This window comes from Macadamia integrifolia, chromosome 8 (genome assembly GCF_013358625.1).
Source record: "Macadamia integrifolia cultivar HAES 741 chromosome 8, SCU_Mint_v3, whole genome shotgun sequence".
Lineage (NCBI taxonomy): Eukaryota > Viridiplantae > Streptophyta > Magnoliopsida > Proteales > Proteaceae > Macadamia > Macadamia integrifolia.
In genome coordinates, this window is record NC_056564.1 from 842,603 (window position 1) to 869,762 (window position 27,160).

The following is a 27,160-nucleotide window of genomic DNA, read 5'->3' on the forward strand; positions in this document are numbered from 1 at the left end:
AGACTGAAGAGTGAAGAGTGTTGGAGGAATTAAAATAAGCTACCAAATCTTACTGAGAAAGTTAAGTCACTGAGGTCAGACAAAATAAACAAAAAACTCACTGTAAGCAAGCAGAGTACTGCAGTTAATTGAACTGATTCAACTGGATCCTCCAATAAAGCTACAATTACACCAAGAACTTGAGTAGCATATTGAAGAATATGAATAGGTGGGATCTGCAAGTTAAGATGCATGAAATGGTTATCCCTTATTAAAAAAAGAAGCATTAAAAAGCAAAGTAAACAAATTTTTTGATGAATTAGAAATATCTGAATGACACAAATGTATGATAACACAAAATAAATGAAAATGGTTTCAGGATTAAAAACTGATTTGACTTTTTGTTTTGGCTGAATAAATACTTCAGAGGAAATTACACTCCCCTCCCTTGAACTATGGCTTAATACCCCCACGTACTTTCATATATACCAACACCCTCCCCTCTAGTTTGAAGATGCTTTCAAACGTCCCATAAGTGACTGATGGTGTTAATCTGGACTGTAAAAAGACCAGTTTACCTTCTGACATCTACCTATATTTCCTTCTCTTTTCTTCATCACAATCCCAGTTCTCTGAAACATCTCTCATGATTAGAAGAAACTTCGCCCAGCTGCACCTTATGCTCAAGCAGGCTTCTTCTCCTCTCCTTCGCATCCTCGCCGGAGAAATCACTAGTGCACCTAAATATTTTGGTAAAGATTTACTCTTCGATTTATCATCCCTATTATCTCTACTCTCCTCTCCTCCAAAATAACAAACCGTACCCTAAATCGATGCTGAAGTGAAATCAATTAACCCTAAATGCTTCGATTTTGGTTAATGGATTCCATAATTTGTGGTATGGAGAACACAGAGGAACCTAGATGCCGAACTGGAATCGTTTCCATATTACTTTGGTATGAAGAAAAAGATGATGGAACCGAAATTGAACGACTTTCTTGAGTCTTTATTGTTATCGAACAAAGATAAGAGTGTGCGTGATAGCAATGATCTGATCCTTTTGGATGCATCTACTGTTTGCTACACCGAGCAGCCAATGTTGTTATTACCCGAAGAAAAAGAAAAAGAAATATTCCCCTACTCACATTCACTAGCCAACAATGTAGAGCAGGGACTACCAGACAAAGACATAAACGATGAGATGTTTGGCCGGTTGTGTACACTTGCTGATGCCGATGCCTCTGCCTCCGATGTTTGCAACACGGAGGAGCAACAACCAATGACTTTGCTATCAGAAGAACAAGAAGAGTTGATGAGGAGCAACATCGAATTAGTTAATAATGTTCTTAATGCTTACATATCTGATGAACCACTACCACTAACACTACTAATGATGTTGCTAACAAATGAGGAAGGATTCGAGTTGCCAGTTGGGTTTCGATTTAGTCCTTTTGACAAACAACTGCTGCTCCATTATCTGAGTAATAGATTGAGTGGTAGAAACCGCTCTTCAAATGCAGTCAAGGACTTTGACTCCATACGACGGCGGAGCTGAGCAATGAAAAAGGGGCAATGACGGCAGAGTTGATCGACAGCCAAGAACAGCGCCCCCGACAGCGAAGCAAAGCGATGATGGAGCAAATCGCCATCGGGTTTCAGAAATCGATGGTGGAGCGCAGCAATGAAAAAGGGGCAAATCCAAATCGGGATGAAGAGATTTTCTGTTTAACCTTTTTAGGGCTTAAGGCTTAATTCATATGGGAAGAGTAATTTCAGCATAAAATTTCATGTTTGAATGATGATGTCATCACTTAACAGGGCTATCTAACGGAAGGGTACAATTGAAAGCATCCTCAAACTAGAGGGGAGAGTGTTGGTATATATGAAAGTATATGAGGGGAACTTGAAATTAAGCCATAGTTCAGGAGAGGGGAGTGTCATTTCCTCAATAATTCATTACCGAAAGGAGAAAGAGATACAAGGGGCCCCTAGAAGAAGGGGGAAAAGAAAGAAACAGAAAGAAAATACAACTGAACAAAACTGTGCTGGTGTGGACGGTCCCAAGAGGAAACAATAAGCCTATTTCTAGGAGAATCAAAACATCTTGAGAGAGCCATCGAAATCTTGCTTTTAACATCAAAGAGAATAGAGTTCCAAATCTGTTAAAGAGGGATTTGGACTTGGAAGTGCATCTTTTGAGGTTGTGCTCCATCCAAATGTAATAAATAACAGCTCCAAAAGCAAGCTTAGCCATCTTGCTTTAACTGATTGACTTTTTAATGGCTCTAGGAATGAGAAACATGGATGATCTCAGACACCAGTTAAAAATCACACCCAATCCATTCACTCATCTCGAGTGTTGACCATATGCCAACATCTAAGTCAGATGAGTTGCCTTAAAAGTAAGAATGGTGAACCTACAAATATATGGCAAGTATTTTTGGGTAAACAAAACAATTAATTACCAATAGGGGAAGGAGATACAAAAAGCCCCTATAAAAGGGGAAGAAGAAAAAACATTACAAAACAATAGAAACAAAGAAAAGCCCATCAAGAAGAGGAAATAGAGGGCTGCAGAAGGGAGAAGCGCAGACCCCATGACACAATAATATTCGTGTTCCTTTGGGAGTCAACACAACTAGCGGTGACTATAGATAACTTGCTTTTGATGTCAAAAGCAAAGTCTCAAAACTGCTGGAAGGATCTGGGGTTGAAGGTCCATTTTTTGAGATTACATTCCATCCATATATAATTAATTAGTGGCACTAAAGGCAAGCTTACCCACCACGTCACAAGTTGACTTACCAGTAAAGGTCATATCTACCTAGATTCATTCCCTCACAAAATGGAAGAATCCTTGGTCTCCTTGGCCAAAATTTTGCCAGAAGCCCTCTCCAAATAGAATAAGAAGAGGGGGTCCACATATTCCGTAGCGTTCCAATAGAGACCATAGGAAGGAGAGACAAAAATCTGACAATGAATGAGAAAAGATAGCGTTGGGAGGTAGGTGGAGAGGGCCTGCCAGGTGGTGAAGTTGAAACGAGGGAGGTGGCTCTTGAACAAGACTAGCTTGCACCCAAGAAGACAAGGGGGAACGAGATCAGATGAGGTCCCAAGTTGATTCCCAAAGAAGGCATTCCAGACAGCATATAGTAGCGGATAGGAAGGAGGGGTCCAATCATCATGGTGAATGATATCTACTACCATAAACTGCTTATTGAAACCCATATTATATGGCTCTTGCACCAACAGAGTGGAGGACAACACCCATGGGGTGGCAATGGTCTTGCTAAAACGAAGGTGGAGGCACCATTATCAATTTGGCAAGAAGTGGCTTGAAGAGCAATAGGTTTTAAGATTCAGAATCTTTCGCTAGACCTAGGAAGCATTACAGATTGAGGCGGCAGTCCAAATACAATCATTCGGAGAATCCTAGAGAAAACCTAGACAACCCAAACACTTTTCTTCTTAGCCACAAGCTTCTAGATTAGTTTAGGAATACTAGCAAAATTAACCTCCTTGATTCTTCTCAAGCCAAGACCTCCATCATCCTTGGAAGACAGGCAACAACCCAACTGATAGGGTGGAGGAATCTAGAGGTTTCGTCCTTTCCAAAGGAACGCAAACATAAGGGACTCCAAGTCCTTAATGGTAGACGGGGACAACCCAAAAATAACCAACCAATAGATGTAAGATGATTGACGGACTGCTCTGATCAATTCCAAACGACTGACATAAGAGAGAAGCTTGGCCTTCCAAAGCAAAAGCTTCTTACAAACAAGGTCTAACATATGAGTGTAGTGATAAGCTGTTAACCTAGCTAGAATCAAAGGCAAAGCCCAAGTACTTGACTGGAAGATGGCCTGAGGAGAACCCTGTCTTCTCAGTCAAACTAACCTCGTTAACGTCAGAGACTCCTGGCAAGAACTTGGAGGGATTGATCCGAAGGTCTAATTATCCCTCAAAGTGATGCAAACAAGAGATAATGGTCTCAAGCGAGACTATCCACATTAAAGTGTAATTTCAGAAAAATTCTATTTAATCGAAAAATGGAATGTAGTAATTCAGCCATGAAAAGCAAATATAAAGGATACACAATATTAAAAAACCTGCACTAGCCCTCTCAGACAAAGGCGGCGTACGGTAGGTGACTCATCTGAAACATGTCGACACATTGCCTCAACTATCTGTTCCAACAAGGAACCAACCCCGTCACTGCACAGACAAGAACCATTCATCATCAATTGAAATGCCAATGCAAGAGTTTAACACGGGCCTAAAGCACTATCAAATATAAAACCTCAATATTTGAATCATCTTACAAGATTGCTATGCATTAGAAAGTAAAAAATACAAGTGAGCACCACAGATGATAATTAATAGTACACTAAATCAGGATGAATTACCCAATGATATTTTCTCAAAATATGGGAACATGTAACGTTGTAAAAGAAACCAAGTTCATTATTGTTAAACTAACTTAATTCGCTTCAATTATATCTTATATAAATACTGTTATTTCCAAATATGGAAAGGACATATACAGCAAAGGAGTTTCTTTTGATATTGAAGGGCAAGAGTAGCCCAGAGCAAATTTTTTTCTCTTCTCTAATCTCAATTTTATCATACCCAAGAACAGGATTGAAATAATGTTACCTACGCTCATGTATATAAATGCGTTAGTTTTGTATTCCAAATAAAGGTGGAGATCTACTTCACCTATACTTTTTGGGGGATCGAGCTCCTCTACGGAGAGAAATATGGCGGAGAGCTGGTGGAAACGGCTTCAGATCGTGACACGTGGATCACGACATGTGTCACGATCAAATGGGAGATGGAGCAAGGAAACCGAGTTTCGGATGAAAACGCATTTAGATTTGAAACTCCTTTTTCCCCTCTTCTTCTTCTCCCCCCCTCCTCTTCTCTCTCCAAATCGCGAAGGCAAAAGTCACAGGATCTTCTTGTCTTCAAGTAGTTAGTGCCGTAATAGTAGCTTTAACCCTCTGACTGAGCCCAAACTTGGTGGGTTAACTCCTTCTACCTAACCTTCCATCGATCTGATTATCTGAACTTGAAGCCCATCTATGTTGTTGATCCGAAGATATTCAAGTTTCTCTAACTTGCCATTTTTTTGGCTTTCTCGTTTTCTTCCAATCTAACCATTCGTTTTGTTTGGGATTTCGGGAATTCTTTGGGTAATATTTTAGTTACCTTCAACCAGTTTTAGGAATTCCATACTAAAATTTGGGGAAATTGAATAGGGAATGCTATTCAATCATAATTGGTTTATCAGGGGAATCGGCTATTGAAATCAAGTAAGGCAAAACAGTGAATTAAAAAGAAGAAAGCTATCGAAATCTTGAGGCAAAATCCATCATAAAAATGAAGAAAATAGAAGGGAGTTTCTCCTACTTGAGTTCTGATGTTTGCAGAGATGGAGAAGAAATGGGGCTTCAATCTGTCTTTTGTTTGAATGCCTGAAGTTTGCAGCGAGAGCAACGCAGTGGGGAGAGGAGGAAGGAAGAAGAAGAAGAGGGGGAAAAAAGAGTTCCAAATCTACTGGAAAGATATACTGGAAAGATATACATATAGACGTCCATCTTCTGATGTTGCACTCCATCCAAATGTGATAAATAGCGGCACCAAATGCGAGCTTACTCACCTAATAGCAAATGGTGTTACCAGCAAAGGACATGTCCACCAAAATCTATTCATGCTCGAAGGGAAAAATCCTCCATCACCGGGCTAGTATCAACCAAGGAGACCTTTTTAAATCAAGGAGAATGGGCAGCTGAAGAAGAGATAATCCACATGTTCGTTGGCATTTCAACAAAATCAGTAGAACTACATTATTAGGCAATGGGAGAGGGCCAGCCAGACAATGAAGTTGTGACAAAAAGTGTGGCTCTTGAAACAAACCAAGTTGTGACAAGGAATAACGGAGCTGCAAGCCCGAATGAGGAATGAAGCTGACTTGGAGATGAAGAGGCTTGAAGAAGAAGCATACCAAGTAACAATATCACTCAACCACTGGGCCTTCTGGGAATACCTGACAAAGAAATCAAGACGGCAGACAACATGGGAGGAAGAGGGCGGGGGGAGCCCAACCATCATGCCAAATAATGTCTGAAATCATGGCCAGCCTATCATAGCCAAAATTGTAAATAGTTCTATCACCCACTAAGTATAGAAGAACTCGCAGGGTATGCCAGTGGTCTAGCCATAAACTAGTGTAGGCACCATCATCAATTAATCAGTTGATGACCGCATAAGCAAGAGTTCTATGCTTCGAAACCTTTCTCCTGAACAAGAAGTATCATAAATAGGAGCAACAATCAAAATAGAGTCATAACAAAGGAGTCTAGAGTAGGCACAATCAACCCAAATACTTTTCTTCTTGGCCACTTACTTGAAGATACCCACAAAAATTGACATCTCATCTTTTGGGAGGTAGAGAGAGGCCCAATTGATAGAGTGGGGTAATTTGGAGCAGTCAGATCCTTTCCAGAGGCACACATAAGAGATTCTAACCTCACAATAACAGACTAGGGCAGCCCGAAAATGCTAGACCAATAGATATAACATTGAAGGACAACCAATTCAGGGCGACTATTATAAGAGAAGCTTGCCTCCCAAAGCTGGACTCTCAAACGTATAAGATCCAACATAAGGGTATAATAGTGATTAATCAATCTAGAGGGGATCAAACGAAAACCTAGATATTTAACTGACAGCCAGCCTGAGGAGAAGTCAATCCTCTCCATCAAATAAGTCTTAGCATCCTCAAAGACCCCTACCAAGAACAAAGAGATTTCGAAAGGTTGATATGAAAGTCCAACATACTTTTATATTGGCACAAACAAGCCATAATAGCCTCAACTGAAGGGGTATCGGCCTTGGAGAAGTTCATGAGATCATTGGCAAAGGGTAGGTGAGAGATCTCAAGGGCCTTGCATTTTGGCATGGAAGCAATAAGTTGCTGGTCCAGACTAGATTGAATACTTTTGGAAAGGACTTTGAGGGCTAATATGAAGATGTAGGAGGAAGGGGGCAGCCTTGACTAATGTCTACAGAGAAGGCAAAGAAGCCGGTAGGGCTACCATTCATAAGAATCGAGAGGTGGGGAGAGGAAATACAATGGTAAATCCAATTGATAAAGGTCAAGGACATATTAAGCATGACGTCTACAATAAAATCCCATCTCAAAGAGCCGAAGGATATATGGATATCAATCTTTATAAGAGCAGTAGGGGGATATGCCTTTCTATTAAAGCCTTCGACAAGTTCATTACAGAGAAGAATGTTGTTAAAAATACTTCTATCAGGAATAAAGGCCGATTGGTTGTCACTTGTCACTAAGAAGGGATACAACCACCACCTTAAGCCTATTCATTGGACTTTGGCAACATACTTGTACAGAAAATTGCAAAGGGATATGGGCTTCAAATCTACCATAGAGGATGCTCTTTCTTTCTTGGGAATGAGGTAAAGAAAGGTGTGATTAATCCCTTTAAAGTTTAATCTGACAAAGTTATAGAAGAAACTCTGTAAAGCCTTGATGAGGTCCATTTTTATGATGTCCTAAGTGGAGAAGAAAAACCACATACTAAAACCATCTGAGCTGGGGGCTCTATTAGCCTTGTGAGAGTGGACAACAATGAGGATTTCTTCATCAGAGGAGATAGCCTAGGAGGCACCAAGGAGGGAGTTGTGAATGAATTTATTGAAAAAACCATCCCTGATAGAATTGAGTGAGGCAAAACCGAGATGTATCGGGTTTCAATGGGTCGATATTGGTTTGGTCCAAGTTTCGACCTTGCTTCGACAAGTTTCAACCATGTTTTGGTTGTGAAGAATAGTAATCATAGATGATAAACATGACCAATAAAATAAAATTGGATTAGAACTTCATCAAATAGAAGTTTAAATCGTGGTGAATTCGCATTCCTTATGTGAAGAATAGTAATCAAATGGTTGACAATTAAGAAAAGGAATCAGTAGTCTAACTATATTATATCCTTGGAATCTGGGCATGAGGGATTTATGTACGCTAGATTGACAAAGAATTTTGAGATACACAAAAGAAAAACAGTGTCTTGAGAATATATTTTTATGGGATGCTTACATAATTTTCCGTAACTGTAGGGCATCTTGTTAACTACTATACATGCATAGAAATGAAGCAGGAAACGCCTCAGTGGGTGCTCATATTAGGGGACACTTGGATCCTCATTCTTCTCCTCGATCATTCATCTGTTCTTATCCTCTCTCTCTTCTATTTTCTCTTCATATTATTTGGACCAACTATTTCATGTTGTTTGGCTATGCAAGTGATGCAGATAAGTCACTTAATGGGCTTATTTTATTGGAAATAAGCCTTGGGTTGGGTTATATATGTGTTGGGCCTTTGATCCCATGGGGTTTCTTTGTAATGTGACACTTTAATGGGCCTAAAATATGGGTAGAAAGTAGGAAAACGAGATTTAATTCATTAGTTTAGTTAGAGTCCTATTTTAAGCATATTTTCTTTGTTATTTCAGTTTTCTAGTCAGTTTAGGTTTCCCAATTAGTTAAGGATAGGATTAGGCCTTTCCTTTTTAGTGTTTGGGTCAATTTTGAGTCTTCTATATAAGTTTGTAAGGGTCTACATCATTGAACACGAATTTAATTGAGTGAAAAAAAAGAAAGCTTTGTCCTGGAGAACTATGAGATGCAGTTCTGTGAGAGACAGCTCGGGCGAGATGCCCTAGGGAGAAGAGTGAGATGCTCGACCCAACCTATTCCCCTACCCCATTCTTCCCATCATTCTCTTATTTCTGTTTTGTTCATACTATGTCCCTGAATCTTATTTTTATTGTATTTACTAAAGATTCTACCTGGGATTGGATCATTTGTGATTTGATCTTACATTAGCAGGCTCACAAGGCACACGTCTAACCTTCATTAGAAGGTCTAAATATTATTGACATTAGCAGGCTCGCACATGTCTAACCTTCATTAGAAGGTCTAAATATTATTTTAACCAAAGTTATGTTGGGAAGTTTAATATAGGGAATCCTCTATAAGTACGTAAATTAACACATCACTATATAAAGCTTCATATCAGCTTATCGTTGATTGGGGCGGAATGTTGGGAAGTTAAGAAGTGTCATTTAGAGAAGCTATGCGTAGCTGAGATGAGGATGTTAAGATGAAATGTGCGGCAAAACAAGGAAGGATAGAATGAGGAATGAGTATATTAGAGCTGATTTGGGAGTTTCTCCAGTCAACGATAAGCTCCGTGAAAGTCGTTTGAACTGATATGGACATGTTTAAAGGAGGCCTGAGGAAACCCAAAAAAGAGGAGTGCTTTGATTCAGATTGATGGAGTTAAAAGAGCTAGGGTAGACCTAAAATGATCATGGGAGAAGTGGTGAGGAGTGACATGCATAGTCTCAGTCTGATCCCAAGTATGACCTTGGATCATGGTTCAAGGTTTCCATCGATACCTTCGAAATTTCCCACATTTCCACGGTATCCGAGGACTCTAATACCAAATACCATGTGACTTTTAAAAGTCACTGGTTTCGACCAGTATCGATCAAAATTCCAACATTTCGACCGAAATATGAGAATTTTCCTTGAAATGTGAGAATTTTTGAGTGGACCAATGGGTCATCCTTTATAAAACATTCGTAAATGGGAAACCAAACCTTCTTATTTCAAAATTTCGACTCTCTCCCCTATTTCTTCTCTATGAAGTGGAAAACTTGGAAAAAACACTCAAGATTTTTTCCCTTGTGCCATCGAATCTTCATCTGAGCTTGGATCTTGCACATTCATAGCAAATCTACCTAAGGAAGGGAGTGTGGACCAAAAAGGTAAATCACATCTTCCCCAAACCTTGTGTCTTTGAGAGCACCTGTTCATTTGGATATGGTGGTGGGTATAGACAATATGGTAGATCTTCTACTTCATTTGGACAGGAGGGTATATAGTTCAGGTGCTGGGTCATCTTTGGTTGGTAGCATCTTTGAGTATCCATCTCAACCTTGTGTGCCACATCCACATCTTATCACTATGACTGAGCCATTCCCTAAGCTAGGAGCCTAGGATACCTAGCTGATGTTGATGATGCATCTTATAGATGGGCAGTGATAGACTACCAAAACAATTGGGCCCCAAAACATGTCACATGTGGTGCATTAAGAGGAGCAACTATGACATTTGTAGTGATACGCAGCTCATGGACTGGAACCGCCTAGACACACTACTTGGAATTGACTGTTGAGTGTTGAGACTTGAGAGATAACTCACAATTATGTAATATTACTATTTATTTTGGATCCTTTACATTATGTTTTGTTTGTTTTAAATTTCAAATAATGTATTTCACATTTTTAGTTAGCAACATATATATGTATTTGTGTAGCATAGTTTTAGTCAACGACCCAACGTACATTAACAAACTTTGGTCAACACCACAAGTATGACTTTAGGTGTTTTTTCCATGAAACTAACTATGTGAATGGGTTAAAAATGTCTAAAATAGGATATACACAAAAAATCAGGTAAAAAAACATATTTTGGAGGTCGAAACCAAATTTTCCACCAAACCGGGAAAATTTCCCAGGTTTCCTCGAAATTTCGGTCTCCCACGGGTCGAAAGCCGATATTTTGAACATTGCCTTAGATAGAACCTATTGGAGGGCTAAGATCCATGAGCCGACCTATGTAGTTGAGTTTCTCTTGACTTCTTGTGCTGTGCCTTTTTCCTCTTAGTCTCTCCTACTCTTCTTCTTTCTTTCCTCATCTCTTCATTTTTTTCATCCCTCCCTTCCCCCAATTCTGGTTGGACTTTTTTCTTATTTTTTTTTCATGATTCGTGTAGACGACCCCATTAGAAGTGTCATGATTTTCACCAAATCATTTACCAAAGGTGTAAATTAGCTAACCCTTGCACATGAAAATTACTTTTTGATAGAGCTTCTTTTCTTTGAAATAGATTTGGATACAAATTTGAAAATTGTGGTGTGGTGGGGTGGGGTGGGGTGGGGGAGAGAATATAGAAAGAAAAGTCAAATGTCACACATCACTGTAACATACACAGAATAAGCAGAAAGTACCGAAAGTTCATCTAATTAAGACCTACCCAAAACGCACAAATTCAGATAGTGCTGCAGCAGCAGCTTCCCTTTGAAGCTTTTGGTGCTGAGTCAAGGCGCCAGTCAGAATCATACATATTGTTGGAACCTGGACAATAAAATCATAAAATAATCGTGAAATTACAGGAAAGCCCTTTATGTTTTAAACTATAGTTGTCAAGGCGTCACCTAGATACCAACTAGGCATCTAAGCTCTTTTTGGGTCCAAGGCAACAACACGCCATGTTGTGTCATGTCACCTAACTGGGTGCCTTGGACACCTCGGTTGCCTTGCTGGTTTCTCCTTGCATCCATCCCCCACACCTTGAGTCACCTAGACGCTATGAAAACTATGTTCCTTATAATTGGATTTTATTTGTTTTGGTGGGTCCATAGCAAGCCAAGTTTAGGGTTTTGAAACACAGGGTTGCACTAAGAGTTGTACATGAACTACAGCCAATGACTTAAGTTCAATGGTTAAAATCAATGGCAGCATCATTCAAATAATATGATATGCTACTATTATGATATCTATAAGCTAGTAAAATGAGAGAAAGGAAGAGTAGCAATTTCAACCATGTTGGATGTATTAAAAGTGATATTGGTAGAGTCCTAGTAAGGGATGAGAACATTATGAAAAAATGGGGACATTTTGAGTAAGAGTCATCCCACAATAAGTGTGGAAGAGCTTAGGATTATGTGGTGTATCTTGGCTAAACAAACTATTTAATAACATTCTGAGCACAAGGAAAATGTCAGATGAAAGGAGAAGAAGCACTAGAGTTCTGATATACAAACATAAAGGTGATATTTAGTGTTGCAATCATTATAGATGCATAAAACTGACGAGTCAAACTATGAAATTATGAGAGAAGGTTATTGAAGCACACTTGAGAGGAGAAACTACTATCTCGAAGAACCAATCTAGTTTTATGCCCGGTAGATCCACAGCAGAAGTTATTTACGTACTCAAGAGGCTCATGGAAAGATTTAGAATTTGCAACAAGAATCTCCATATGATCTTTATTGAATTAGAAAAAAACCTATGTCAGAGTCCCTAGAGTGTTAATGTGGCATGTACTAGAGAACAGATACGTGTAGAGTAAGTATGTGGAAATAATTAAAGATAAGTATGAGGGTGTGGTGACTAGTGTGCGTGGGAATCACTATGGGTTACATCAAGGATCGGATTTAAACACTTGTTTCCGCTTATCATGGACGAACTAACTAGGAACATTCAAGATGAGGTTCTATGGTGTATGCTTTTTGTTGATGATATTATTTTGGTGGATGAGACAAAATCAGAAATTAAAGTTAAGAATTATGGAGATCAAACTTGGAATCAAGAGGTTTTAAGATGTAGAACGACAACGAAGTATATGGTGGGTAACTTTAGTTGCACTAAAACAGATAACGGAACGGTGAATATTTAGGGGGGGAGAGATACTGCAAAGTGATTATTTTATATACCTCTAGGGTCAACCATAAACAAAAAAGGTAATAATATAGAGGATGATGTTTCCCAGAAAATTAAAGTGGGATGGATGAAATGGAGAGGTGTGTCCAGAGTGTCGTACGACTGGCTATGATGTATGTGACAAAATGTTGGGCAATTAAGAAGTGTCATATAGATAAGCTAAGTGTAGCACAGATGAGGATGTGTGGCAAAACAAAAAAGGATAAAGAAAGGAATGACCATATTAGAGCTGATTTAGGAGTTTCCCCGATACAGGATAAGCTTTGAGAAGGTCATTTGAGGTGCTATGACCATGTTCAATGGAGGCCTTGGGATGCACCAGTATAGAGGAGTGATTTAATTAATATTGAAGGAACAAATAGAGCTAGGGGCAGCCTAAAATGACCCAAGGAGAAATAGTGAGGAAAGACATACATGGTTTAGGTCTTGATAAATTATGACCTCAAATAGAGTTGTTTGAGGGCAAGGATTCATGTAGCAGAGGTGGGATATTGTTGAGTTGTTGCGGTGTTTCTTTCTTTTGAATAATTATTTTTATTATTTATTTATTTATTTTGTTTTTTGCTTGGATCCATGTAGCCAACCCCATTTAGTTGGGATAAGGCTAAGTTTGTTGTTTGTTGTACTATTATGATATTATATTTATAGGTCAAACAATCACCATTTGGTAGTCCCAACCATGGTAAGGGGGGGAGAGCATGTAGAATTAAGATTGAAGCTAGGAACACCTCAAAAGATACAAATAGCCAAGGAAGTAACATTAAAGTAGTCAATAAATAACATAGAGCTAAATGTAGGAAGATATTAACTCACTACTTACAAGTCACAACTCACAACCACATGGTTGATGCAGCTCCAGTGGTCTGGAACTTCGTCAAGAAGTTTGATCAAGTAAAGCAGTCCATATGGCTTCATTTCAGTCTGCCCTCAAGGGTATTTGGGGTATGTTGGTTACATTTTGGTCCAATTATTTTAACCTTTGTGCCGTCAGTCCCTTTACTATTTAGCCATGCTTACCATGGGCTATCTAATCTTAGCTGTCACTCCTACTCCATACTGTTTTCAAAAACACTGCATTTTCAATGGTCCCTCTGAAATATTCCCATTAATCTTGAATTTCCTTCTTCCTTTATATTCTTTTAAAAAAAGCGATTGTCAATATCTTTGGGCCTTTCTCTAGTCATTATGTTTATAATATTTTAGTTTAAATTATAATCAGCAAGGATAATGGATGGGAATCCATAAAAGCTGCCCTCAGCAACCAAAGCATATTATATTACCTCTTTAGGCCTCTTTATAGAGATGCAAGCAGCCAAATCTCCAATAAGATTGATCCACCTCTCATTTTCTCTTTGGTCTCCATCTCTAATCAAGATCTGCACATAGAATCATTGAATTTTTTTAATCCCCTAAAACCTCGTATCACTATCGCTTTGAGTTTCACCCTTGCACATCCCCAACAGTCCACAGGATTATAATTGTCTACAGATTATGGTACCTTTCCCATTTCGAGATCCCCAACACATTCACAGAATGCCTGGAATGCTGTTAGAAGGCTCCTGTGGCAAAGGAAGAAGAGAAAGCACCAAATATGACTTCCATAATTAATCAAAGTTATCTGATTTTACCCATTAAAAAAAAAAAAGTTAATCTGATTACATAAAATAGAATGATAGATAAATAGGAGGCAGGTCATGTACCTTAGAGGTTCTTGCTGACCAGATGCAGCTAGACCATGGCAACTTCCTAAATGAAGTGTAAGAGCAGAAAGAACAGCCGCATAACTTTGTTCAACAGCTTTCTTCCCAATCTTACCACCACCTCTGTGGCACATATATAAGTAAGGTTGCTATGAAATACAAAAGAAAGATAGGATGCTTTGAAATTGGTGCTTGAGGATTGCCAACATAAAATTGTAAACGATTTAGACCTGAACATAGCAGTCAGAGCAAGAACAGCTGCTTGGAGGATTTCATCCTCGATATGACTCTCAACGGAATGACTTAAATTGTCTCTTCTCTCTGAATCACCTTTAACAATCAGAGTCTGGTTAAGTACTGACACCAGATGATCCAGGAACAGCACAGAAAGTACTGTATGCTGGGAAAAAGCCTGTCACCAGAAAACCAATGGTTCAGATTCATAATGAAGACAATTCTAGAGCAGGAGATCTGCAATGAAATGACCCATGCAGAAACAGAAAATATCAAAACACAAGCACAAGAATAAAATGCCAGCTATTTATTGGAGAAAATCTCCAATTAGAAAACCTCATCAGAAAACCAAAATATCAGAGAGTGAGCACGAATAGAGAAACACATAAGCCCATGCACAAATGTTTGGTCAACAAGGTCAGCCGCATGCCAACATGAAGAAAGGCTAAGCAGGTTTAGCCATAGTTGTCGAGGTGCCTAGGCAACCCAAGGAGTTAAAGGGCTGCCTAAGAGCTTAGGCGACAACGCACCTGCCTAGGCAAAGTTTTTTATGTTTGCTGGTGTCGCCAACTCGGTAAAGGACTCCCTTCTCCATCTCATGGGGTTTTCCCTTGGTTCCCTCCTTGTCAAGTACCTTGGCCTCCCTCTCATTTCCTCCCGCCTCTCCCCCCACCACTACACCCCCCACGCTTTTGGAAGCACTAACTCCTCTTCTATGCAGATCGCCTTGTGTTGGCCAAATCAGTGCTCCAATCTATGTATCTTTACTAGTCTGGCATATTCTCCCTCCCTGCCTCCACCTCCAAGGCAATTGAATCTATCATATGTGCCTTCCTTTGGAAAGGATTCGAGCAAACAAAATTCCTCCACCCGACCAGCTGGGCTGACGTTTGCCTCCCTAAATCTGAAGGAGGTCTGGGTCTCCGAAGAGTTAAGGACAACATTGGGGTGGGCATCTGCTCATTTGGAAGATCGCCTCAAAGCACAATAGCATCTGGGTTTCTTGGGTGTACTCCACTCTCCTCAAGAATGACTCCACATGGTCTATCCCCCCTCCCCCTAATGCCTCTTGGATTTGAAGAAAAAATTTAGCCTTCAGCCCATAGCCATTCCTGCTATCTCCTCTTCCATTGGAAATGGGTCCTCCACCTCCCTCTGTTTGACAATTGACACCCCTCGAGTGTTTTTCTGTCTTCTGTCAGCCCTGCACTACTTATTCCCGTGGGATCTCTAGATTGGCAAAGGTTAGCACTATCATTCGGGATGGGGCATGGATCCCTTGTCCTTGAAATTCCCCCCCTCATCGAGGCCATCAGGGCCAATCTTCCCCGCCTCTCCCCCATTTTTGTTGACAAAAAATCCTGGCTTCCTCGCCCTCTGGCATCTTCTCTTCCACCTCTGCTTGGAACCTCATCCGCCTCTCTGCCCCTCTCGTGCCTTGGAGCAAGATCATTTGGTTCAAAGGCCATATCCCCCCCGTCAAAGCTTCACTGCTTGGCGCACAGCCTCTGATTGCCTCCCACCTAATCCTACCTCATCCATTGCCACATTCTTGCCTCCCCAGTTTGCTGCCTTTGTTGAAATAGTTCTGAAGACAGAGATCATCTTTTCTTCTCCTGCCCCTTCTCTACTGTCATCTGAAAGAAAGTCCTATTCCACTGTTGGCCACCCAGAAGATCCATCCTCCCCTTTTGCAGAGAATGGATCTAGGTTTACATGACCTTCTCGGGCCCCCTTTATTTGCAACACCGTCGAAAAGCTTGCTTTCCATGCCACCATCTCCCACCTTTAGATGGAGTGTAACCTCCGTAGATGGACGCCCAACTCTCAATCCTGGGATCAGATTTAGTATGCCATCTACTTTGACGTTTCCTCCAAAGTTTCCTCCATCCCCCCTAAGCATGTCAGGAACACCCCAAGGAAGAGGCTCATTGTTACTGCTTGGGGTATCCCCTCCATGTTATCCCCTCCCCACCCATGATGATCTGTATCCCCCTTAGCCCTCCCCCTGCTGATTTGTACCCCCCTTTTGCCCTCCCTTTTTCTGGGGCCCTATTGAGGGCCAACAGTTTATTTGTTTGCTTGCTTTTGTTGTGTAGCCTTTGATCGGTTTGGTCTCCCCCTCCCTTTCCCCCCCTTGTATTTTCTTTTCTCTTTAATGCATTTATATTCATCCAAAAATAATATATATATATATATATATATTGTGTATCCATTATATCTAATATAGCAATAATAATACTATGCTTATAGTATTACAACAACAACAATACAAAGTGAATATATGCCCTAATTTGCCACTATATTTAGCAACTTCATTACAACAACTATCCCAACTTAATAGGGATAAACAAGAGAGGTGAACTAGTGAAGCTTGATTTCTTTCTTTCTTAATTTATTTATTTATTTTCGGTAGTAAAAAATCCCATGCTTTTCACCTATACAAACTTGTACACAAGCCAATAAAAATGTTTGAAACCGCATTATTTAGAGGGGAAAAAAACACAAGTAAAAAAAAAAAATATGTTAATTCTAAAGGAGAAGCACTTCAAAATTAAAGTAAAATTTGATAATTTTTTAGGGGGTGAATAAATAATTCATTATCAAAGGAGAAGAAAAAAGAAGCCACAAAAGCGGGGAAGAAGAAAAATACAAGACCACAACAAACAATACAAAACCCAAACCTTAAGGAGAAAAGGAGGCATGCAAAGCGGAGAGAGGAAATCCCCAACACACAACAATATGCCTGTTCCTTGGGGAGTCGGTACAACTAAAGGAGACAGAAGATAACTTTCTATAGATGTCAAAGGAGATGGAGCCCCAAATCTGTTGGAAGGATCTCAAGCTGGTGAAGCACTTACTGATGTTCCGTTCCATCCAAATCTGGTAAATGGTGGCAGAAAAGCATAGTTTACCCACAGTAACACAGATAGTTGAACTGGCAAAGGACATGTCCACCCAAATCCATTCTCTCTGAGATGGGAGAATCCTACCGCTTCTCGGCCAGCATTTTGCAAGCACCCCTTTGCAAGTAGAAGAGGAGAGGGGAAAGCAAAGAAGATGTAATCAATGTCTTCCACAACATTCCAGCAAAGATGACAAGAAGGGGAGACAGCGATCTGATGGTGTATGAGGAAATACTGCATTCTAGGGCTTACCAAACTGTGAAGCTGTCTAGGGGATATGGTGGTTGAACCAAACAAGCTTGCGCCAAAGAGATGTGGAGCCCCGAGAACGGATGAAGTCCCAAGCCACTTTGGAGCAAAAAAGGCCCAACGAGGATGCCACCCATGTAACCTTGTCACCCCTACCTTGAGGACTACCACTAGTGGAGGGTAAGTAATTCCACAACACTGAAAAGCATGAGAGAATCACCAAGGGAAATGATGTTGTCAACCATGACTCTCTAGAGAGGCCTGAACTATAGATGGCTTTGGCACTGACAGAGTGAAGGAGGATCCCAATGGGGTGCCAATGATCTAGCTAGAGGTAGAGGCACCATCAATAATTGGGTGGAGATGGCCACAATGGCAATCCCTATGGGGTGCCAATGATCTAACTAAAGCATCTTATCTCTGCATAACAAAATCAAATATTTCCAACATGTTAGCTACCTAGGAACACCAATGTATGTAATACACACTGTTACTAAAACCAAGAGATGAAGTATACCAGTCCAACTGGCTGCAAATCTCATGCCAAACCTTAGACTTGCTAGGCTGAAAAGCTGTCAAATCGGTATTATTCCAGTTACTTTGCCTTGTCTACAAGTGGCTGATATACAAGGCTTAGAAAATGAATAACTGATTAAGCACAGAGTATAGCCATATGAGTGGGGTTGAAGTACTGAGCACAAATACCAAGATATACAGTATTGCACAATAAAAAGGTCTCATTCAGAATGTATGCTCTAAAATCATATTGAAGCATTCCAGAAAAATCAAGTAGATAAAACCTTGCTATAGTAAGTTAATGATCTGTCAAGCATAACCTAAACAATCCATTTTCATATATATAACCAAAAAAAAAAAAAAAAAAAATAGACTCACGTAGAAGACATCCTGAATAGGCCAGCCACCACGCAACCTTGATATGTCCTTTGTAACTATATCCCTACCCGCAGCATCCAATAATTCATTGAAGACAACTTTTGAGTTGGTGTTCTCAGCGAGACAAGATATCTTCTTACAGTTAATGGATAACTTGACAAAAGTATGGGAAAAAATGCAGCTGAATTATTTTGTGCAAGTGAACAAGGTAGTATGCTGTTCTAAACGCCAGTTTTCAGTGTACAACTTGGCTTGAACACGTACAATTCAAGCAACGGAAATATTAGAAATTTTTTTCAAAGGACATTATCAACAACAGAAGTATCAAAAAATAAAATGGAAGAAACACTCAACTTGTAGGAAATAACAAAACACGCATGAACACATACTCAACTTACTATCATTACTAACTAAAATTTTATTATGAAGCAGGAAAGAAGACTGAAGCATGTTAGCACTCTTACTAGAATGGTGCACCTTAGCAAACCCTCTTTTTAAGTGCTGTTTCCTGGTGGTCTACTAACCAGGAAACATCACTTAAAATCCAGATCCATACAAAGTTTCCTTTTCTGATAGACAAATAAGCAATTCCTACAGATCCGCCACAGTGCCACATAGTCACCACAATTCATGTCAAGTTTCGGTCAGAAAGGATTTTACTTTTTGTCAGAATGAATGGTTCAAAATTAGTTGATAAGACTTAAACGTTTGAAAATCTAAATTTTTGAAATAGAAAGGAAGAGGGAAATTGCTAGTATGATGTGTACATTTTACCCTGGCAGCTGGGGTTCCAGCTGTACAGTGGCACCAATAATAATACAGGGGTTGGATCCCAGCAGGCACAAAGCACATATTGTATTACCATGTGCTAGTACAATGTGTGATTTTCATAGTAACAGCTGGGATACGACCTATGTAGTGAACAAGTCAATAAAGAAGTGAGATGATAGATGATGTATTATAAAGCACAACTTGTATTAGCATTTTACGGGGAAGAATGAAATTCATGATGAGCCAAATAGTTGAGATGAGGCACTCAATTTGACATGTGCACAATTTAGAGGATACCCTATCTATCGGATAGTCAAAATAATCAAATCAGCTGCCATTTGGACAAGGCCACAATAATAATAATAATAATAATAATAATAATGGTGATTAACAATAATGACGAGTAATGGTGATGCTGTGATGGTGGTCGTGGTGGTGACGATGATAGAGACATTTTGCTTGTCAGGTTGACCCATCTGCGACGTGCAGTTCTGTTGGTACTGATGCAGGAGCATTTTCAAATGGGCCAACAACCCATTCCAATAAGCCCACAAGCCCAAGCCAAAGGATAGAAGCTGGAAATAAAAGTTGCACTCCAGGATTTTGGGGTAACTTCATGGAGATACCTGAACTAACTCAGAAGGAACTAGAAGTCGTGCCATATATGGATGGAAAGATCTAGAAGTCTATTTTCCAAAAAAAAAAAAAGGTGCATCATTTTCTATTTTCTACGAGTTATGACCGTTTTGGTAAAGTGTGTCTAGGCTTACTGCAGACTCTTAGAAGTCCGAAATTCATCTTTTTAGTCCAACTTTCATTCACATTCAGTTCTAGAACTTCCTGGGAACTTCAACCATTATATTTCTAGACTCTTCAAGACGTGGAAAATGTCTCTCAAGGTTCCCAAAGTCCCCAAGGTCCTTTTCTATTGGATAGTTGTTTATATTCCCAATGTTTGTCTTTCCAATGAGTCTTAATTTCATTATTGGAAATTGCATATGCTTGGAAGGTTTTTCCTTGCTCATCTATATAAGCTTATACCAGTGAATGGAATGGAAGAATACTTGGAGTTTATTCATAATTTGAGCCTTTGGCTTTTGAGAAGAAGTAGATCTTCTTGAGTTCTCTTATCACTTAGGTGGATTTCCTTTGGGTGGCGAGTTCTTTTTTTCTTTTGAATTGATCACTTGTGTATATATATAATTAAAACTACCAAAAATACAACAGTAAGAGCTAAATACATAAGCAAACATTTCAGATAAGCCAATATAGAGAGCACCCTAACTACAAACAGTCCGAATGACTAAATCAACCCTCCAAGAAGCAGAATAGCTGCCAAACAAGAACTTTCCCTAGTATGAGTACGTAATGATGACAATGATGATTCTAATGACAAACCCCACATCCAATCTCATGCAGATAAAACTGATTGATAAACTAAAAAAAAATGTCACTAACAAAATTGACCACCAAAAGATACAGCACCCAGAATCTCCTGACGTAAGTGTTTATCAGGTACAAGCACTGTAGCAGAGAGCAAAGACTGTGTAGTCCTGTATGTACAAATATGGCTGGTATTAGAATCTACTAAGACAGTTTTCTGTAGAAAGATAGAAGATATGCTTTATCAGAAAAACCTGGAAACATCAGTTTCATTCAACTCATTTCCCCTCTTTGTAACAAACTCAATAACAGCTTGAATGGCACCTTCAGCTGACTGTTTGGTCTTATCACATATAGCAGTAGCGCAGCCATGCAAGGTGGCAACAAGCTGCACCAAAATTATTGAAAAAATATAAGAAGCTATGTATTAAAATTATTTTAAATTCACAACCTTGGATATGAGTGTATCTTTACCTCATCCTTCATTAGCAAAGTACAAACAGAGGAAACAACCCTATTGAAGACCTCTGATTGATCAATGGAAGCATCCTGAAGATAGAAAGTACAAAAAATAATAAATAAAAAGAGAAACAGCAAACATCACCCACCCATTTCAAAAATTAGTCAAGAATCAGGCATGATGATGATGATGATGATAATAATACTAATAATAATATATTGAAATTATAGCAATGATATAATAATGGAAGAGATGGCTTCAAACTTGCTCACACTCTTCAAAATGGCAATGACATCCTCAAGGGAGGATAAAGCACTGTATAAAATTTCTATATCCATGCTGATAGCTGATCCCGCTGGCCGTGGAAGAGAAAGAGATATGCTGAAGAAGAGATCAAGAATCTACAGGAATCCCACATAACCAAGATTGTGTCAAAATTGTACAGCATAAACTATTTTTGTTTACCAAAATGATTATTAATCATGTAATGTAACCTTTTGTGGCCCAAATAACTGCTCATCAATTACCAACCTGGGCTGACACCTTTCGAACTTCAGAATTGAAATCAGCACAACGTGGAAGATAAACCATGACCCTCTCCCCCAGGCATAAGGAATCTCGACTTGGTAGAACAAATGCAGCTGGAAAACAAACGTAGAAACAAAACATTCCAGATATGGACACAACAAACACACAATTTCATCTTGCAAGGGAAATGATTACATGGCAGGTTGGAAAAATTCCCATGCAGCACTCGGTCAATTTGCTTGTTGTGTATGGAACTTCCATGGCTCCCAAGGCCAGAATATCCACTGGAACAAAGTATTCGGAACTTGAGAAGCATTTCATACACTGCAATACAAGCTCTCCTTCTTTGATGCTCCACTGAAGAGGAAATATATTGATCGATTTGCCTCAGAATGTGTAATAGCTGCTCTGCACGACTTCTGCCATCTTCTCCACTAGTTTGAAAAATCATTGATTGATCAGGAACTAAAGAATAATTCAAATAAGCATTATAATGTAGCATACATCATGACAGTCAATTTTGTATACATCATTACAGCCAAATTCTACGCAACAAAGCCATATAATATCCTTTGCAGACCTCTAGTCTTGTTTAAAAATATCGAATGCAAGGACTATAACAATTAATGCCAAACATGAAGGTTGGAATCGCATCTTCATGAAAAGAAGGAGACGGTGATGATATTCTTATGCTATTCAAATTATTTTGGACAAAAACACAATCATAGTTGTCACAGCGTCTGGGCGAACCAAGGCGTTGGAGGGGGCTTGTAAGCAAGCGACACCAATAATGCGGCCAAGGCACCCGCCTTGGCAACCAGGCACCTGATGCCTAGGTGTCACCTTGACAACAACTATGAACATAATTCAATTGAAAGGAAAAGAGGAACATAGTAGTATAACATACAAAATACATCACACTGCACTTATATGCTTTGACCTTATAAGAAAGCGCCTCCAATTGTGGAAAGGGAAATCTTTTCCTTTGCTAGGCGCCTTGAGCTCATCCGATCAGTTCTTTAAGCCTCCTATATTTACTGGTCTGGAATCTATGGTCTCCCCAAAGCGACTACAGTCAAGCTGGAATCCTTATTTGCATCCTTCCTTTGGAAAGGGTGCAAGTCCTATAGATACCTTCGTCCTCTAAGTGGGGCTGTTATTTGTCTCCCCAAAAAAGAAAGGGACCTAGGTTTGAGACACATCAAGGAGCCAATTTAGCAGGAACTCTCAAGCTAATCTGGAAAGTGATTAGCAAGAAGAAAAGCATTTGGGTTGATTGGGTGTATTCGCATCTCCTCAAGCTCGAAACTTATTGGTCAGTGCGCCCTCCTCCTAATGCCTACTGGGTGTGGCGAAAGATCATCTCCTTGAGACCTATCGCCTCCAGAGTCATCTACTCTCGTATTGGGGATGGATCCTCCACCTATATTTGGCTTGACCCTTGGCACCCTAAAGGGCTCCTATCTCAGGTTATTAGTGCCAAAGGTATCTATAGTTCTGGGCTTCCAAGATATGCCATGGTTGCAGACATCATTTCCTCAGGTTCTTGGGTTCCCCCTTCCCCTACCTCTGATCAGATTGCTGAAATCTGGAATACCTTGCCTGCCCTCCCTAGTTCGGATCTCGGGAGTGATGCAGATCAAAGCTTGAAAAAGAAAAAAACAAGAATTAGAAATTACTGTTCACGAAACAATGTTCACGTGAACAATAACTCAGAAATTACTGTTCACAAAACACTGTTCACATGAACAAAAACTCGTGTTACTTTCACGTGAACAGTAAAGTGGTTCCATATTTCATATTTCAGTTTCCTATCTAGTTTAGTTAGTTTCTATTTACTTCGTGACCAATATAGTCAAGTTAGTTTCCTATTTTGTTAGTCAAATATTAGTTTCTTATTTTGTTAGTCAAAGGAGTTTCTATTTTGTAACTTAGATTAGTTTCCTTTTGTGTTTAAGTGTTAGTTTCTAATTTATTCTTACTTGGTTAGCAAGTTAGACGCAAATTAGAAAGTCCTACTTCAGTCCATTAGTTTCCTTTTTTATTGTGTCTTTATGTCCAAACAATGTAAGGCTGTTTAAAACCCATCAATTATAATGAGAAGGGAGATTTTTTAGTTAAACAAAAAAAGATGGCTTATGCTATTGTGTTGTAGCATGCGGTTGGGTGAGATGCCCTAGGTGAGACGCCTAAACTTGAGGGGTGAGATGCCCAAAACCTAACCTTCTTCTTCCCCCTTCCCAACCCTCCATCAAATTCATTTTTTGTTTTCTTATTTTCCTTTAATTTGTTTGCTGTGAGAGATTTTGAGAGCTAGAACCAACCCTATTGGAGGACATCTTCTCTATTCAGCCAGAATTTCAGATCCTACCTAGGATTAGGATCACTTGCCATTCTAGTTCCACATTATTTCGTATCAGAGCCTAACCAGAGCAACGATGGAGCCACGTGATTTTCGTGAGGAACTCTCTTCATACATCTTTCTTGAATGGGTAGATGAATTGGACATGTACTTTGACAACTACAACTTGACAGAGACGCAACGACTTCGACATGTTTGCTCCCAGATGAGTGATTGTGTTCGAATACAATGGGGAGTCAGTGAAAGGCAACTTCAAGCTCAAGGATGTGAGCCTAGAACGTGGGAAGAGATGCAGTACAAGTTGGTAAGCATGTACCTATCTAAGCATGAACGAAGGATGTACTTCCCTCCACCAGATTTACAAAAGCCACTCTCAAGTCACAAGATTGCTATTGTTGAGAGAGAGGTAGTTAGTGATGTTCCTATCAGAGAGACTAATGTGGATGAAGTCGAAAGCAACAGTCACAATTGTGGACAAGGAGATCGAACCCAAGGAGAATGGTGCTTCAACATCTGTGATGCCTGTGAACTACCAAGAGGAAGATCTTAAAGGGTTCGAGATTAAAGTAATGGTTGACAAAATCATTAAAGAGACTATGAACAACAAGGACGAGGCACTAGAATAGCACATAGAGGAATTTCTAGAAGACGATTGATGTAGATCCACATTATGGAAGGAAATATGAGAGGAGGAAGAAGGGTCCAGCCTTAGTCCACCTGAGTGGCTAGGGTCCAGCCAAGAAGCCAACCGAACCCTTACTTGGTCCACCTGAATGGCTAAGTACAAATAAGGGCCAATTGGGCCCATCGGCTAGGGGAATAATTAATAGTTGTTTTTAATTAATTAGGGGCCACTAGGTCCATCGAGTTGAGTCAGTGGTATGTCGAGTCCAAATTGTCTTAGGACTCTATTTGTTTTCCACATAGGTTTATTATTCCTAGTCCAATTTTGAATTCCTAGTTGTAGTAGGAGTGTCTAGTCCTATTGGGAAACTAGCTCCTAGAAGTAGTTTGATTACTATTCTGCTCTCCATAAATAGAGGAGCCTATGTACTCATAATTTCATATTTGAATAAAGAATAATTGCAGTCAATTGCTTAGAACAGCCGGGATAGCTGTGGGTGAGAAGCCCGGGCCGAGACAGCCGCTCCTCCCCCACTTTTCCCTTTGTTTCTTCTTGTTTAAAACTTTCTATTTTATCCTAAAGTTACTGCTGTTGAAGTATACGACTGTTGTGAGTATTCAGAAGTTCAGATCTGTCCAAGTTACAAACCAGATTTGATTCTTTCTCTTGAAGCCTGCGATTATTTCTCCTATGTTAGAAAATCAAGAAAGCTTGTAATTTCACAACCAGCCGCCATAATCCTCTCAACTTTGGGGGTTTTTGTACCCTCCCTAGGGACTATCTACGCCCAAGAGTGCAGCTCAATCGAACGGCCTACAGACCTGGCCGCACCTCGCCGCCATAATCCTCTCAACTTTGGGGGTTTTTGTACCTTCCCTAGGGACTATCTACGCCCAAGAGTGCAGCTCAATTGGACGGCCTACAGACCTGACCGCACCTCGAGTGCAGCTCAATCGGACCTCTCTCCAGCTCTATAGCAGGTCTTTCTCCCTCCTATCGAGTTGTGTTTTGGGCTGGTTTTGCTCCTATATGAGTATTGTATCCTTAGGGGTTTATTTGATAGTCTTATTTCTTTATTTCCTGGTCCTATTTGTATTGTTTAGGGTTATAAATTGCTGGGGTAGTTTCTTGTAATCTACTATTGCATTAAGTGGTATCAGAGCTATGGCTCAGACAGAAGAACCCCAACCCACCCTTCAAGATGTGATGAAAGCAATCCAAGCCTTGTCTACGAGGTTGGATGGACATGACCAACAGTTAGCTGACCTAAAAGAGAGTACTGCTGCCCACTCTAACACCCAACCAACTGTTGCCCAAACTAATGTTCAACCTGCTGTTAATTGCATTGGTAATGTTCCCAGAAGAGTCACTATGCAACCTAGAAGGAATGTCACAGCTCAGAATGATAATATGATGAGTATGACAATCAGCTTTATCATCATGACGATACGTACAAGGTCAAGTTAGAATTAAAAGAGTACAATGGGAGGCACGATCCCCTCTACTACTAGGACTGGGTAATTTCCTTTGATGACTACTTCCGGTGGTACCGTATGACTGAAGAAAGGAAAGTTCAATTAGTTGTCACTAAGTTAACTGGTGGAGCTAAGGACTGGTGGAGGAATGAAGAGAATAGGCTGATCCGCAGTTGTCAGATGCCTCACAATTGGGAAGATTTGAAATTTATCCTTAACGATAGATTCTTACCACCCACCTATCTACGTCGACTTTACGACATGCTGAATACTCTCAGGAAAGGTACTATGACTGTAGGAGATTATATTGATCGTTTTAATGAACTGCTTTCATGAACAGGTGCCCATAAAAAAGATAAAGAACTGCTCATATCCCGTTTCAAACTGGGGTTAATGTATGATATTCGTGAGAAGCTTGGTGTGATCGAGATACCTTCCTTAAGCACTTGTTTTGACAAATCACTAGAAGCAGAGGATCTAATCAAAACAACCTCAAGAAGGTACATCCAGCCAACTGACAACAAAAAGCCTTATGTACCAACCAAACCCACTGGATTTCCTACCCGAGCTCCACAAGATACACAGGATAAGGGGAAGACTCCAACGGGAAGGGATAGTGGATTTGTGACATGCTACAGTTGTGGAAAGACTGGACACACGGCAAAATTCTTAAGCGGGGACGATTCAACTCTGTCATCAGTGCCATCGAATCCAATCCGGATTTACAAATCCACGAACCTCAGGATGACGATTGGACTGTTAATGTTGCAGTTGAAGGAGAGAAGGATGAACGGGAAGACGAGCTTACACCAGAGAATGATGATCCTCATGCTTATGTTAATGTGGTTACAAGAATCCTAGTGTCTGAAACTAAGGGTGAAGACTGGAGGAGGCACAATATCTTCTAAACCTTAATGTCTAGTGGACCTCACAAAGCTCAAGTGATTGTGGACAGTGGAAGTTGTGTGAATGTGGTATCTCAAGCATTTGTCAT

The 27,160-nt window shown here is 39.9% G+C and overlaps 1 protein-coding gene across 2 annotated transcripts in view; it reads right to left on the reverse strand.

Annotated features, from left to right (window-relative positions):
• Positions 1-27,160, reverse strand: part of LOC122086514 (protein SHOOT GRAVITROPISM 6) — a 46,770-nt gene that overhangs the window by 6,291 nt on the left and 13,319 nt on the right. For both annotated transcript variants that reach the window (XM_042655379.1, XM_042655378.1), the window contains exons 5-18: positions 21,900-22,138; positions 21,708-21,817; positions 21,449-21,577; positions 21,191-21,265; positions 20,971-21,104; positions 20,814-20,886; positions 18,563-18,694; positions 14,510-14,691; positions 14,280-14,402; positions 14,078-14,138; positions 13,860-13,955; positions 11,111-11,211; positions 4,089-4,194; positions 102-215 (exon numbers count right to left, since the gene is read on the reverse strand). In XM_042655379.1, coding sequence (XP_042511313.1) covers positions 102-215; positions 4,089-4,194; positions 11,111-11,211; positions 13,860-13,955; positions 14,078-14,138; positions 14,280-14,402; positions 14,510-14,691; positions 18,563-18,694; positions 20,814-20,886; positions 20,971-21,104; positions 21,191-21,265; positions 21,449-21,577; positions 21,708-21,817; positions 21,900-22,138 — 1,675 coding nt within the window. The remainder of the gene's footprint in view (positions 1-101; positions 216-4,088; positions 4,195-11,110; positions 11,212-13,859; positions 13,956-14,077; positions 14,139-14,279; positions 14,403-14,509; positions 14,692-18,562; positions 18,695-20,813; positions 20,887-20,970; positions 21,105-21,190; positions 21,266-21,448; positions 21,578-21,707; positions 21,818-21,899; positions 22,139-27,160) is intronic.